Source organism: Apaloderma vittatum, unplaced genomic scaffold, assembly GCF_000703405.1.
Source record: "Apaloderma vittatum isolate BGI_N311 unplaced genomic scaffold, ASM70340v1 scaffold15059, whole genome shotgun sequence".
In the NCBI taxonomy this organism is placed as follows: domain Eukaryota; kingdom Metazoa; phylum Chordata; class Aves; order Trogoniformes; family Trogonidae; genus Apaloderma; species Apaloderma vittatum.
In genome coordinates this window covers 25,343-40,654 of record NW_009734752.1, presented here as the reverse complement: position 1 = coordinate 40,654, position 15,312 = coordinate 25,343, and the positions used below count along the sequence as shown (strand labels likewise).

At 48.0% G+C, this 15,312-nt stretch overlaps 1 protein-coding gene across 1 annotated transcript in view; it reads left to right on the top strand.

Annotated features, from left to right (window-relative positions):
* Nucleotides 1–433: 433 nt before the first annotated feature.
* GFPT1 (glutamine--fructose-6-phosphate transaminase 1) overlaps nucleotides 434–15,312 on the top strand; it is a gene marked incomplete at its 5' end in the record, with an annotated part of 15,563 nt that continues 684 nt past the window's right edge. The window contains 14 exons of the mRNA XM_009876392.1: nucleotides 434–568; nucleotides 896–957; nucleotides 1,702–1,781; nucleotides 2,652–2,705; nucleotides 5,765–5,870; nucleotides 7,094–7,257; nucleotides 7,775–7,870; nucleotides 8,137–8,234; nucleotides 8,969–9,089; nucleotides 10,773–10,930; nucleotides 12,848–12,962; nucleotides 13,540–13,667; nucleotides 14,686–14,853; nucleotides 15,155–15,309. Coding sequence (XP_009874694.1) covers nucleotides 434–568; nucleotides 896–957; nucleotides 1,702–1,781; nucleotides 2,652–2,705; nucleotides 5,765–5,870; nucleotides 7,094–7,257; nucleotides 7,775–7,870; nucleotides 8,137–8,234; nucleotides 8,969–9,089; nucleotides 10,773–10,930; nucleotides 12,848–12,962; nucleotides 13,540–13,667; nucleotides 14,686–14,853; nucleotides 15,155–15,309 — 1,640 coding nt within the window. The remainder of the gene's footprint in view (nucleotides 569–895; nucleotides 958–1,701; nucleotides 1,782–2,651; nucleotides 2,706–5,764; nucleotides 5,871–7,093; nucleotides 7,258–7,774; nucleotides 7,871–8,136; nucleotides 8,235–8,968; nucleotides 9,090–10,772; nucleotides 10,931–12,847; nucleotides 12,963–13,539; nucleotides 13,668–14,685; nucleotides 14,854–15,154; nucleotides 15,310–15,312) is intronic.

The window sequence follows — 15,312 nt, the reverse complement described above, 5'->3', positions numbered from 1 at the left end:
GAAAGAAAAGGAAGAGTAGGAAGGAGGGTAAGAAGGAGGAAAGAAAAAGGAAAACAGGAAAGAAGGATGAAAGTATAAAGGGAGAGGAGAGGGGAAAAAGGGAAAGGAAAGGCAGGAGGCAAAGGTGAAAAAAAGTGAGGAAGAGGAAAGGAAGAAATGCAGCATGGAAGGACAAAAGCAAGGAAAGGTAGGAAAGAAAAAGGAACTTGGGTGAGGGGAAGACAAGGGCCAAGAAGGAAAGGCATGAGAAAAAGGGAAGGAAAAGTTTAAAAGCAGGAAAAAGGAGAGGAATAAAAAAGAGAAAAGGAAAGTCAGGAAAGGAGAAAGGCTGAGAAAGGAAGAAGAAGCAAATGAGAAGAGGTAGGAAGGAAGGAAAAGCAAATGCGAGAAGGGAAGGCAGAGGGCTGTCACCCACCGTGTGCTCTTGCTGCAGGAGAGCAAGGGCTATGACTTCGAGTCGGAGACGGACACAGAGAGCATCGCCAAACTGGTCAAGTACATGTACGACAACCGGGACAGCGACGACATCAGCTTCACCACGCTGGTGGAGAGGGTGATCCAGCAGCTGGTAATGCTGGGAGCTGGGGGGGACGCGGGGACAGACAGGGCACACACAGGCACGCACACACGGTGATCGCTGTGCCGGTGCCGCAGGGTGTTCTGCTGCACGCGCTCAGGAGCGGTTTTCTTTCCTACCTCTGGCAGGTCATCTCGGCCACACATACATTTTTTCTCTAATATTAGCCACCACTCACGTGACAAATGTCTAAATTCGGGGGCGCAGCAGCTTCTCAAGGCAGCCAGGCCTGGTGGGAGGGTGGGAGCTGGTGGGGGGCAGAGTGAACTTGCGTCCCTGCTTCAAACCTGCCTGAAACCTCCTCTTCTCTTTTTCCAGGAGGGTGCCTTTGCCCTTGTGTTCAAAAGTGTCCATTATCCGGGTCAGGCAGTCGGTACCAGGTCAGTATTGCCGTGAGAAAGAACATTCTTGCTGCGCCCTGTACGTGGCTTTTTTTTTTTGTCTCCCCAATTTAGAAGATGATGGAGTAGAGGTTGATCTCACCAGTCTGTATGTGCTGGGGTGGGAGTGGCTGTTGTTCTTTCATCTCCTTTCTCTTATTTTCCATTTATCAGAACAGAAAACTCCCTAAAATATTAGGAAAGTTTCTTAGTGACCACCTCTGTCACAACTGGTCTAGAGCAACCTTTTTTTGTTATTTTTATTTTTTTAGACTTTGATTGTGAGAGATTTGAAAGGAGATGTTTTTTCTCTCTTCCTTCGTGTTTGGCCGAGTCCTCTGTTGGACTTGAAGTCGGGCCAGCACTGGTGTTCAGGTTTTCTGCTCCACTTTTAAATGCCAGCATCAGCCGGGCTGGTTTAACCACACACGGGTTTTGAATTTTGGTTCCGGTACCTGTTAGAGCAGCAGCCAGCACGTCCTTGGTTCAAGCGTCTGTGGGATTGCACTTGCCCTCACAGAGTTTCAGCAAAACTCAAGGCAGGTTCCTCACGTCCTCGCCCTGCGCTAATTCAGAGATTCTTTTGCTCTGTCTTGTGCCCTCCCACGTCTGCAGCGCCAGCAGCTGCTCTGGGGGGAGCTCACTCTTTTCTGTTTCGTCCGGTCGCTGTGCGGGTGAACACCGGTCCTGCTGGGTGTCCAAGTGATGAATCTTTGGGGGCTGTAACTCGGTGTCTTCTCGCAGGCGAGGCAGCCCCCTGCTCATCGGAGTGCGCAGCGAGCACAAGCTCTCCACCGACCACATCCCCATCCTCTACCGGACGGGTAAGTGTCCCCCGGGGGAGCAAGGGACACCAGCGGACAAACAGGGGGGCACAAAGGGCTGCGTGCCCTGGAACACGTCTCACACTTTTTAAGCTTTCGTCTGTAAGTTAAACAGTTATAAAAAAAGAGATTTTGTTGGTTTTAAGCAAGTTTTTAACCAGATGCTATACCGCCACGTACCTCAAGTTAGTCTCTAGTTTTCCAATCAAAACTTTAACGGCCAGGATTGCAAGGAAAATACATGTTATCTACTTTATTCTATTCCACTGTGTTAAGAACAGATCAGTAAAGTTAACAGTACAGGTAAGCTTAGAAGCTTAATTTTATATTTTACGTGTGGCGTGTTGGCATTCATGGGCTTGGTTGTTTCCAAGAACAAAACCAACCACGCTTTTCAGGCTCTAGGCTTTTCACTGTCAGAAACATCCCCCTCACTTTACTCCAACATAATTCTGAAAAAGCAGAACGCTCTTACCCTCACCGATCTGCATTTGTGTCGTCTGGCCGTCTTTCTCTCACGAGTGTGCTTTACCAATGCAGTTGCGCCCTTGAAAACGTGAAGTGGCTGAGAATTATCCTGTAACTTAACCCATGTCAGAGCCTGAGCCCATTCAGGTACCAGGGACTGGACTAGTTCTCTAAGCACTGCAGTGATCAGAAGGACTTACTGCTTCCTCACGGTGCTGCTAACGATACTTGCTGCAGTGTAACGTGAAGAGCCAGTCCCAGTAAGCTTTGTGTTCATTCTTGGATAATTAGCAGTAATCTTTAATGTATAAATGTAACAGCTTTATGGTTTTACCCCACTGATTATCTGAAGTTTGGTTGTGTTTTTGTTTTGTTTTGTTTTTTCCCCAATTGCACTTTCAGCCGTACAATCTATGGATCATTCTTTTGATGGAATATCCATAAAAATGGAGGAAGGTGCCTACCGGAGAAAATCTAATACCTGAAATTGCAGACAAATCCTCCAGTTCCTTAGGAACGGAATAATAAATGATGCAAATTTGCATTGTCTCTTTAATATGTGGCTGTTGCTCTCCGTGTAGTGCAGTGAAACGAGTGGGATACTCAGAATTCCTTGTGATCGGAAACACCCCGAGTGACACACAGGAAAATCCACCCATCAGCCCGCCCACCCCCTTTCAAATATTCTGACCCGAAGCTCAGCGTACGTGCAAAATCGATGACTTAGTGCAGGTTGTGCCATGTGCTGCCTGCACCTCTGAGAGCAGAAGGAAACAGTGAATTATCTTAAAAAAAGCCACAAAACAACAGAGTGAGACCCTGTCAGGAGGCTGCTACTAGCAAGCATTCTCTAAAATTCCCTCTGGAGTTCAGAGGATCTGAATTGCAGCTTCAGGCAGAAGCATTAAGTTACCCGAGGCTGGAACTTAACTTCCCTTTGCTTGTTTATCAAGCTGAACCGTTTTAAATTCACTTCAAGGGCTTAATTTTTTTAAAGGCTCACCCGTCGTATGTGGCGCGATGAACTAAGTTCATACCTGCAACAGGAGAGTGGTTTTCCCTAAGGAAAGGATCTGATCCCCGCCTCGGGCACCGGCAGGTGAAACCCCTGCACTTTTGTCGGAGGAGAAACACGCATTTGTCAAAAGCATCAAGTTCTGCCGTCAGGCTGCCCTCGCTTCCCAGGGGCTTTAAGAACCAAAGTCCCTCAGCTTTCAGAGGCACTAAGGCTGAAAAATTGTCACACCCTTCCGTCACCACCTGTTGAGTACTATCCCTCTTTAATCCTCTGTTATGTCTCCATTTAGGAGGGAAAAATTAAAAGAGTACTTCTGTGTGGCTTCTAAATTCTAGTAAATGGGACGTAGGTGCCGTGGAGCAGCGATCCAGGTTATCCATCGATAAATGGACAAATCCATCAAAACAGAACCGGCACAGCTGGCTGCTCCGACTCACCAGGACGTTCCGCGGTGAGACGCACACGCTGTGTGTGTGTCCCTGCACGGCGACCCCTCCCAGTCGCAGCTCAGCGCAGAATCTATAACACGGGAAAGCAATGCCACATAATAAAGTCAATGCAGGGAAATGTCCTCTTCCAAGAAACAAAAATTTGCATGTTTTGATCAAGTGTGGGTGCTTTGGTGGGAGAACGGCCATTGACGCTATCGCCTTGGCTCTGGGCTCGCTCAGCAACGAATCAGTCTGTCCTGTCTCAGCAATAAAGGAGTTGTTTTCCTCGTTTGCGGACTTAATAACCGGAGGGCTCTAAATTGTTGGCTGAGTGGAACCTTCTTTCTGAGTATCAACATGAAAGCAGTATTTATTTGGTTTTTTTTCTTTGCATTCTCTTGTGCAAAAGTATAAATCTGACCGTCATGAGCTCTGCTTCCATCACTGAATCAGAGCGGGATCCAGTAGGCGAAACACAACATTTAGAGCTTGTGGAATAAATACAGGACAGAGTAACTTCCGTGTCCTTATTCTTCAGCAATAGGCATGTTTTGCTAGATAAGCTGATTAATCCACCCCCACATGTTCCCGTACTGTGCGCAGTGACCGGCAAATCATTTTGTTTGAGGTCAGTGCTGTGCGCTCGGTGTGTTGGTCCTCACCTGCATTCCTGATGTGCTTTGTGACCGAGAAGTATTTTCTGCGGTTAAAGAGGAGATGGAGGAGGATTAGAGAGTATCAGGAAGTGCTGGAGAACTTCAGAACGAAAGGATCCCTAGTGAAACACTGAACTTTTCTAAAGGCTTAGTATGAGTTTTTGAGAGGTTGCCTCTTAATCTTGTGTCCTCCAGGACACCTGGAGGCTTCCCTGGAGATAAGACTGGTGGCGGTTTTCCAGCCGTATGATTTCCGGATCGGAACGAGGTGGTTGTATCTGATAGCTCAAGAACGTCGCCCAATACTTAATTGTGGATTTCCTGATCCGTGCCCGAACGCGTTAGCTCAGCCAGACAAAAACAGGTTTGGGTTCTGTCAGCCGGTGCTCAGTGGAGCAGCGTGGCTGCACGGGTGGCAGCTCTGTAAAGAATTTCTCTGGCGCTGAGAATAATTGACAAAAAAAAAAAGAAAAAAAGGAGCGATTCTGCTCAGTTTCACAAAACCTCAGGAAAGCTAGCGAACCAGGAACGCAAGGATAAACAGGGTGGATCCAACCAGGAAAATGTTGGGAAATGCGACTGCTCATCATGCAGCTTGAATTCCCTTCTCCTAGTGGAGCCCCACCTGGAGCACTGCGTCCAGCTGTGGAACCCCCGACAGAAGGAAGACACGGAGCTGTTGGAGCGAGTCCGGAGGAGGGCGACCAAGATGGTCAGAGGGCTGGAGCACCTCTGCTATGAGGACAGGCTGAGAGAGTTGGGCTTGCTCATCCTGGAGAAGACTCTGGGGAGACCTTATAGCCGCCTCCCAGTGCCTGGAGGGGCTGTGAGAAGGCTGGGGAGGGACTTCTTACAGGGGCTTGTAGTGAAAGGACAAGGGGTAATGGGTGGAAACTGGAAGAGCGTAGGTTTAGGCCAGATCTAAGGAAGAAGTTCTTTACCCTGAGGGTGGTGAGGTTCTGGCACAGCCTGCCCAGGGAGGTTGGGGATGCTCCATCCCTGGAAGCGTCCAAGGCCAGGCTGGACGGAGCCTTGAGCAGCCTGATCCAGTGGGAGGTGTCCCTGCCAGGGCAGGGGGCTGCAACGAGATCTTTGAGGTCCCTTCCAACCCAAACCATTCTAGGATTCTATGAAACTTTCCTTCAAATTTTTACTGTTTTGTTTTTTCCCTCTAAATTCAAAACTCGGCGCTGACATTACACTCGCCAGGCTGAGTTTGAAAGCACGCACAAACCTGGTGAGCAAACCGAGGGAGGGCACGATAACCCGAGCGCTAGCGCGCTGCCCTCTTCTGCCGCCGCCGCTGAAAATAGTGCTTCATGTTGGTACCGTGCCTTGGGAGCTCTGGCGGAGCCTGACGGCGTTCGGGGCGCGTCGCTCCGTGCGGTGCCTGACCCTCGTTTCTTCTAGGCAAGGACAAGAAGGGGAGTTGCAACCTGTCGCGCGTCGACAGCACCACCTGCCTTTTCCCCGTCGAGGAGAAAGCTGTGGAGTACTACTTCGCTTCGGACGCTAGGTAATGTGTCGCGGTGTCTTTTAGCGGCTTTAGAAACGAGCTGAAGCCTTGAACAAGAGGTAGGGAGGCTGTGGTTTCTTTACAAATAAAGTAAATTCTGCGTCTGAGGCCGTTGCTTTAGGAACATTCACTCATGATATACGGCCTGGAAAGAGTCCGAGGAGGATTAGATGAGAGTTTCTGTTAAAGAAACGAGCACTCGCTTTGGCATAGCGGTGGTGTCCTTCTTCGAGCACATCTGTTGCTAAGATTTTCAAGGTGAGTGATAGGAAGCCTGAGTACGGACAGGATGGATGCTAATTACTGAGAGAATTGTGTTGATTCTCCAGGGATCTCTGCACACATGCAATTCTTTAATCAGCAAAGGTGTCTTCTGTTATTCCCAGTGGAGGGAGGAAAAACTAACTTGACAGCAGCCCTACCAGAGCTTTGGGGTTTCCCTGTATCAAGGAAATGAACGCTTGTTCCAGAAATATAAAAACACCGCTGCAGTTGACTTCTGCAGTTTTTCACATCAGAACGTTTTGAAGAGTCTTAGGACACCCTGATGTGTCCTGATTTTCAAGAGCTTTTTCAGTGACTTGCCCAAGGTCAGAACAAAAGCTGCTGAAATCGGGAGCTGCTGTATTTCACGATGATTTTCCTTGTTCAACTAAAAGAGAATACAGACTAAAACGTGGCCACAGAGATTTTCTGGTTTTTTTTGTAATTCCAATATTGACATTCCCCAAGGAAACTGCAGGCAGGGAAGGCATTCGATAGTCCCCAATTCCTGGAGCACTTCTGAGTAGATCTCAGAGTATTTTGACAAGTGTCCCCAGTTTTACAGATGGGGAAGATGAGATGCAGGGAGGGATGATGGCTCATAGATGGGAAAAAAACACGAAAGGAATCTGCACCTGTAGTTGAGTGCCCTGTGTGCTACGGCAGATTCCTGACTTCCACTCCCTAGCTCCTAGCAGATCACATTGCTGCACACGCTGCTTTGTCTGAGGAATTCATTTTTTCTTCTTAAAGCAGGGACTGAAATTAATAACAAGGTAGATGGAAAAAAAAAACCAGTTCTGTTGGTGGTATGGAAACGTACTTTACACTACTCGACTTATTGTAAAAAGAGATTCCACTGAAATGAGTAACTTGGATCAAACGCTGTACGTTGGATTATAAATTACATTTTTCACGAAGAATAACGTCTTACGGCAAACGGTTGTATGCTTTTCTAGCGCTGTCATCGAGCATACCAACAGAGTGATTTTCCTCGAAGACGATGACGTAGCAGCTGTGGTCGATGGGCGCCTTTCCATCCATCGGATCAAACGCAGGGCGGGCGACCACCCCGGCCGCGCCGTCCAGACCCTGCAGATGGAACTTCAGCAAATCATGAAGGGTAAAGTCCTCCAGGTGGCACGGGTTCTCCCTGGAGAATAAGTCAAGTTGAAAAAGACCTCTGGGGGTCGTTAGGTCCAAGCCTTGTGTTAAAAGCAGGCTGAGTAGCTCGTGGTGTTAATGGCCGTGTTTGGAATAGCCTCGAGGGTAGGAATCCTGCTTGAGCACCCATTGCAGTGCTTTGGTGGCATCTAATGGGACGTCCCCTCTCGCTGGTGACGCCTGTGGGGCTGAGGATTTTGCCTCCTGCTTGGAGACATCTGTTTTTCCTGAGATTGATCTCAAGCAGGCTTGCCGTTCTGGATCTGAGCCTTCATGGACACATTCTAGGAGCTGGAATCTGTCTCTCGTGATGAGCTGATGCTTTGGCAGAAGAAGAATTCTCATCTTGATAATCTCTGACTGATACCTGGCCTGTTAGTGACTGGTCCCAGGTTTTCCCTATACACAGGGGAAAAATGTAAATCACTGGGAGGTGATGTAACGTGGTGTCATCTGTTTCTTTCTTTCTTTTATAGGGAACTTCAGCTCATTTATGCAGAAGGAAATTTTCGAACAGCCGGAATCTGTTGTGAATACGATGAGAGGAAGAGTCAACTTTGACGACTACACTGGTAATTGAGATTAGGCCTCCTTTATTTTTGACAGCTCAGTATCTAGTGGTTAATTCATAGAGGAAGAAGTAGGTGATGACGTGGGAGAGTAAAACACGGTGTCAGACGATGTGTATGTCTCACGGCCAGAATTACAGGCGCAGATTAATTTTTGTGGGTTTTTTTGGTTGTTTTTTTAATGCAACATTCTGTGTGTTAGCACCGGTAATCTGGAGAATTTCTGCTCCCTGGCCACCCTGATTTTTCTTTTGGAATCTTGCTTACAGTAAATCTTGGCGGCTTAAAGGATCACATTAAGGAGATTCAGAGGTGTCGCCGTTTAATCCTCATTGCTTGCGGGACAAGTTACCACGCTGGAGTTGCGGTGAGTGGTCGGCCTCCATCTGTCCGTGAGCTGTGGCTGGGCTCGAAGAGCGGGCGCAGCGTCACGTGTGTCGAGAGGTTAAGGGCTGAGTTCACAGTAAGATGGAGCAAGATGGACGAAGACCCCGACTTACCCGTCGGTTACAACGCAATGGTTGTAGGTGAAAACCTTTTCAGACTGCAGCTTGGCAGCCTGTGATGTCGCAGTTCAAATTACCCTCCAGCTTCGCAGCGGAATCCTTTCACTGCTTTCAGAAATGCCGCAGAGCAAGTTCTGTTCTCGCCTTTACGAGGACCAGAAGAGAAGATTTTTGTCCATCTAGTGTAGCTCTGTAAGATAAGGTTATCAGCAATCCATCCACCGGCCAAAGCAAGTTTCTGGCCTGGATAGAGGGAGTGGTTCCTGGGTTCTACAAGTTGCAGTCTGATAGGAGGGACAGCCTGCGTTACATAATAGAGATGTAGTGTTGCATAATAAAGTGAGACTCACCTAAGAACCACCTACATGTGAGGGAGAAGTTGGCCTCAGCAGCTTTTTGGGGTGCCACAAGCGGGGTTAGCTGTGAGTATGTAATTAAAGCGCAATCCAGCACCACTTCTCACGTGGTATTTTTGTGAGTAATGTTTGCCGTCGTGTGGCAACTAGAAGACTTTTGTGTACTGCAGACACTTGTTTTGTTTTGTTTTTTTTTGAAAACACGCTGTATTATATAACTTTCTGACCTCTTTTACCAGACCCGTCAGGTTCTGGAAGAACTGACAGAATTACCTGTTATGGTCGAACTGGCCAGTGACTTCTTGGACAGAAACACCCCTGTCTTCAGAGACGATGTTTGCTTTTTCCTCAGCCAGTCAGGTACGGTCTCGCTTTACCACCCGCTCCACTCCCCCCTTTCCTGTAAGTGTTAGCTCCTGGAGGGAAAAGGCGGCCAAATTCTCATCCGTAGGATCATGCATGAGAGGAGAACTTGGCACACTCGTAGTAGAGATGGGGAAAAAAATAAAGCAGAGCTCCTCCTGTCCGCCTGCGTGCTGGGCCAGAATTGGGTTTAGCTGAGTTTTACATATGGTAGCAGTAGTTCTGTTTCCTTTCTCTGCGAGGAAATACTCCATCAAGCAACAGATTTTAAAAAAAAAATGCTGCTGAGCTCTGGGGAAAGGCAGAGAGTTTGAGTTCTGCTAAATACTGAGCTCTATGGTGCATCAGATCTGCAAAAGAAAAATTATTACACGTAGGTGTCAAAAAGTACAACCACCTTGGGCTGGAATATGAGATAAAAGGCAGTTTAAGTATAAAAAACAAAATTACATGTATCACAGTCAAAATATTTTCAAGGACAACTGCAATACAAAACTGCAATTATTTTTTTTCCGTTTACGTGCATTTACCAGTGTAGTTGTTCAGAACTGATCTTCAGCTTTGATACTAAAACTAGCCAATACTTTTTTTTCCCCCCGGAGGTTAAAATACTCTTTTGGAAGCAATTTTATTTTTCTTTTCATTATCCAGGGGTAATTTTATTTGTTCGGGTTCCCCCTGAGTTTTTGGAATGTTTCTCCTCAGCACCTGCACGGTCCCAACCCGGCAGGAACGTGACCGAGGGCACGCCAGGGGCTGTGCCTTTCCCCTAAGTGCTGGCCAGGACAAGCTACCAAAGATCTTCCTGGAGCCTGAGTTTACCCAAAGTAAATATCAAGCTCAAATAACTCCAGTTCCCCTACCCATAAATCTGCTTTGTTTTTTTGATTCCCACCCTGCACGACTTGCTTTCAGTAGTGCAGAGCCGTGTTTGTGCGTCAGGGGGCTGACGGAGAAGCGAACTGCGGGTGCTTTTGTCCTCTCTGCACCTTACCCATGCAGGGGTGCTCTAGAGAGGACACAAGCAAAAGGGTGGAACACACAGGAGCTTCTCTTTCTAGTCACCTCTGTTTTCTGCTTCCTTTTAGAGTTTTTTGACTCCATGCGTTATGTGAAGGCTGAGGCAAGCCGGCTTATGTTTGCGTAGGGCAAACGATTTTGCAAAGGGATAATTAGTTTGGGACAGAACCTCTTTGATAACAGATCCTGCGAGCTCTGGGAGTGCCGTCGGGCAGCGGTTCCACGCCCTGGGTGGCAGCGAGGCGGTGGAGGGCTGAGGCTGGCTCTGACTTGGTGCTGCTGCGCGTCTCGGCTGTGTTGTGTCCAGATATCCCCGAGATGCCTTTTCCCCCCCGCCCTGCCCTGCCACAGGGTGATATTTATTAACCCCGAAAAGGAAGGAGGTTTGCACAGCAGAACACTGACTTTTCCTTACACCAAACTACTGTTAGATTTTGTGTTTTCTAGATTTCACTGTCACCGTTTTAGGGTTAATGCGCAGCGAGAGCTGAAACAACTACTGACTCGTTTGGCTCGCAGATACAAACCTCTTTGCTGTCTGGTTTGGCTCGCAGATCCAAACCTCTACAATTCTGTTGGGGAAATCGCGGCGATTTGACGTTTGCGGTGATGGCAGGAACCGATCCTGACCCGCGGCGTTGTCCCTACTTGTCTTTTCAGGTGAGACAGCAGATACTTTGATGGGTCTGCGGTACTGCAAAGAGAGAGGAGCCCTGACCGTCGGGATAACCAACACGGTCGGCAGCTCGATATCGCGAGAGACAGATTGCGGAGTCCACATCAACGCAGGGCCAGAGATTGGGGTTGCCAGTACCAAGGTAAGTCACACCTTTATAGGGCTCATCTAATTTTTGCTATTATTATTCTTACTGTTACTGAAACTCCTCCTGAAGGTGATGGCTGTAGCATGGGCTGCAACAACCGGTTGCTGTTGATGGTTGTGTAGTGAATGGGCACGTGCCCAGCGAGACTCTTCATTTTCTATTTTTTGTATCTTGCAAAAGGCTCATTTTTTTTTCATTTTAAAACAAAATGCTATTAGGAAGCAGTATCAAATATTGAAAACAAAGGCATCCTCGGAGGGAAAAAAATTCCATAAGAGGCAAGAATTCTCTCCTCTTTGCCATCGTGAGGTGCAGACTTGCTTTAAACTAAATTCTAAAGATGAAGAAGAAAGCTAAAAGACAAGATTATGGAAACTCTGACCACATGTAACTGCCCTTTGTGGCACTGCTTCACTAAAGAAAGTGTGATATTAAAACTGTATTTTGGCAAGTGGGGGAATGGTCTTTTACAAAAAAACCCATATTTATGTCCACCAAACAGAATTATTCTGTGGTCGATGCGTTTGGCTGCGTGTGATACAGAATAAAATAACTGGCTTTACTGCATTTAATTTTGATGAAGTATTTCTGCATGGTGAAATCTGCTTTGATTTAGTTATATTTAGAGGCGAGATGATGTCAATCTGTTACATAAATTCAGCCAAAAACCACATTTGAGTTTAATAGTTCATTGGGGAATTTGATCATGGAAAATTCATGAGTCTCTTACAAGAAGCTTTTGAACGGGTTGTTTGTGCCGGGGTTGTTTTCACGTGGCCGACGTTACAGTTTGGAGGTAGCTGAAGATCCCATTTTCTCTCTGGTGATGTGAAGAGTTACCAAAGTTGAACATGGATGAAATAGGAACTTGAACAGGTTCTGCCCTAAGCTGGTCCAGAACTTCATTTAGAGAACGTGTTATAAATGACTCAGGGAGAGAAGATACTGTAAACGACCCCGGCATCGGGAGCGTGGCTGCTCGGGGCCATTCGCTTCCATAACCTTTACCTGCCTCGAAACAAAGCAGATCGCGCTCCACGTCGAACTCTGCTCCTCAGCATCGCTGCAGCTTGTCTGCATTCCTTCAGAGCCCTTCCAGCCTTCTCCAGTACGGCAGCGTGCGAGTTTGATCGTTGTTTAGGGATGAACCTTAATCTTATTTCTCAGCAACTTCAGCCCCAGGCTGGTACCACAGCCCATTTCGTGACTTCAGTCTTAGAAGGATGTCGGAGGCAAAGCTTTGCCAGAGCTCTCTGACGCCATCCTTCCGGCGTTTTTGTGAATAGAATTGCCTCGAGCCCTAATTTCACTTGCCTGCACTGATTTTTCCCCAGAGGCAGAGACACTGCTCACTAGGGTCTGGTAAACAAATTCAGAGCCTTACCAAGGGGAAGAGTTCAGGGTGTGTTCTCAGGGGAGCGGGAAACCACTTTACCTTTTCAGCTGCCTTTTGTGTTCCTCGAATGCAGTCCAAAAATATTTGAGCTAGCTGTCCAGTCGCGACGGCCGGCTGTTAGAGGTGAGCTCCCGCTGCTCCTCTGCAGCCAACAGGTCTGCCCAGCCTTCAGCATTCCCGGCATTGGCTTTCTGTAAAGACAGGTACGGCCACAAAATCAGACTTAATACTTGCCAGGGAATCTTAGAAGTATTCCATTTTGCTTGTTGTAGCTTAATCCTTTGGAGTACAAGGAGACGGTGCCGCTGCACAGCTCCATTCGAGATTTGCTCAGATGAGATTTCCCCCGTGAATTTCATCTTCACCATCACTACTTAATTGGAACGAAAGCTGCCGTTCGGTACCAGGTTAAGAATAAATTCCAGAGCGAGTCCAAGGATTTTACCACGGCAGGTGATGGCTGTTTGGTCGCTGTCCTAACGCGTGTTCTCTCTTTGTCTCTCCCCGCTGACTAGGCGTACACCAGCCAGTTTGTCTCTCTGGTGATGTTTGCTCTGATGATGTGCGATGACAGAATTTCTATGCAGGAAAGGCGCAAGGAAATCATGCGTGGTCTGAAGGGACTGCCAGGTAGGAAACTGCTGCCTTTAGACCTTGTGAGCGTAAATATGGAAATATAGTAAATACGGAAAGGGTGAGTGTGTGGAGGACAGAGCCAGGCTCTGCTCAGGGATGTCCAACGACAGGACAAGGGATGACAGGTTCAAGCTGGAGCACAGGAGGTTCCACAAAAACACGAGGAGAAACTTGTTGGCTGTGCGGGTGCCGGAGCCCTGGCCCAGGCTGCCCAGAGAGGGTGTGGAGTCTCCTGCTCTGGAGACTTTCCAACCCGCCTGGACACATTCCTGTGGGGCTGCCCTGGGTGACCCTGCTCTGGCAGGGGGTGGCACTGGGGGATCTCCAGAGGTCCCTTCCAAGCCCTGACATGAGCTTCAGCAGCTTTGAAGGACGCACAGCATTGCTAGCAATAACTTCATCAACCATGTTCTGTCAGATGTTTTCAGACGCTAAACTAGACTATTAAAACACCGAGTTCAGTTTTGATGCAGGTCCCCACTGTCTGTGTGTATGAAAGATCAACACTCTGTAGTTTGAGAGGCACAAGCGTGTAAGCACACACAGACTGAATCCTTCTCTTCCCTTCTAGATTTAATTAAAGAAGTGCTGAGTATGGATGATGAGATCCAGAAGCTGGCCACGGAGCTGTACCATCAGAAGTCTGTTCTCATCATGGGACGTGGCTACCATTACGCTACGTGCCTCGAGGGAGCTTTGGTAAGAGTTTTCTTTACTTAAATCTGGTTCAAACACGCTTTGCGATGGACTTCAGATTTCCACGCAGGAAATGCTGCGTGGCTGCGAGTTGCTTTAAAAGCACCTAACAGCTGCGGTCTGTTGGCTCACAGTCATTGAATCCTGGGTCCAGTTTGGGGCTCCCCAGTTCCAGAGAGACGGGGACCTACTGGAGAGAGTCCAAGGGAGAGCTCCGAGGGGGATCAAGGGACTGAACATCTCTGCTGGAAAGAGAGACGGAGAGACCTGGAGCTGTTCAGCCTGGAAAGGAGACGGCTGAGAGGGGATTTATGAGCGTAGAGAAATATCTGAGGGGTGGGGGTCAAGGGGAAGGGGACAATCTCTGCTCAGTGGTGCCCAGCATTAGAACAAGAAATAATGAGTTTAAGTTAGAACATTAGAAGTTACACCTCAATGTGATGGGGTTGCACTGGGTGATCTCTAGAGATCTCTTCCAACCCCCAACATTCTGTGACTCTGGGTTGACTCGCTAGGTCTCACTCTAACACCACTGACACTGCCACAGCAGGTTCCAAGAGTGTATCTTCCGCATTCACACCGGCAATGTTTTACTGTAGCAGAGCGGGCACCCTAATAAAATCACTTTTTGAGCTGTTGGAGTGGCATTTCCAAGAGAGCTCAGCATCCCAAACCAAGCACATACTTTATAAAACCCCAGATTGTGGGGTTTTTTACCTTTGCGGAGATCCTGTTGTTGGAAGTGCTGTCACCCGCCGACCTGCAAATGGGTCCTCTTTGCATTTGCTGCCCAGCTCAAGCCCATTTGGTGTTCGAACCGTGTTGGTGGCCTGCCAGGAGCTCAGCCCAGACACGCTCCTTCCATCGAAGGTAGCAAGCTGGTTCATCCACGTATTGGACCTGAGGAGAGCCAGAACACGTTCTTACAAAGACACAAAGAAAGCAGAATAAGCCACAGAGACACTTAAAAACCTACGAGTTCGCCCAAAGCTTTATGAATATGTTTTCCTCCCCCATCTAGAAAATTAAAGAAATTACCTACATGCACTCCGAAGGGATACTGGCAGGCGAGCTGAAGCACGGCCCTCTTGCGCTTGTGGACAAACTGATGCCCGTAATCATGATCATCATGAGAGACCACACATACGCCAAGTGCCAGAACGCTCTCCAGCAGGTCATTGCGCGGCAAGTAAGTGCCCGAAAAAGTTTACGGTGCATCAGAAATGTTGCTTTTAGTATAAAAGCAGTTTACGGGGCACCCAGACTATTTGCTTTGGCATCACCGCCTCAGACGTGAACTTAGTGGCTCTTCTGGGCGCTTGAGGTGCAGTTTTTGCCGCAGATTGCAGAAGCCTCAGGTGCTTTGCCTTGCCCTTAAACTGTGCTAGAGGGATTTGTCCGAACTGAAGTAAGAAGTTCTCGCCCCTAGTGCTCTGAACAGAAAAGAACCTTCCAGACCCGTTTTTCTCCAACGTTTCCCTTTGTCGCAGGGGCGACCCGTCGTGATCTGTGATAAGGAAGACATCGAGACGATTAAGAACAACAAGCGAACGATCAAAGTTCCCCACTCGGTGGACTGTCTGCAGGGGATCCTGAGCGTGATCCCCCTTCAGCTTCTGGCTTTCCACCTCGCAGTTCTCAGAGGATA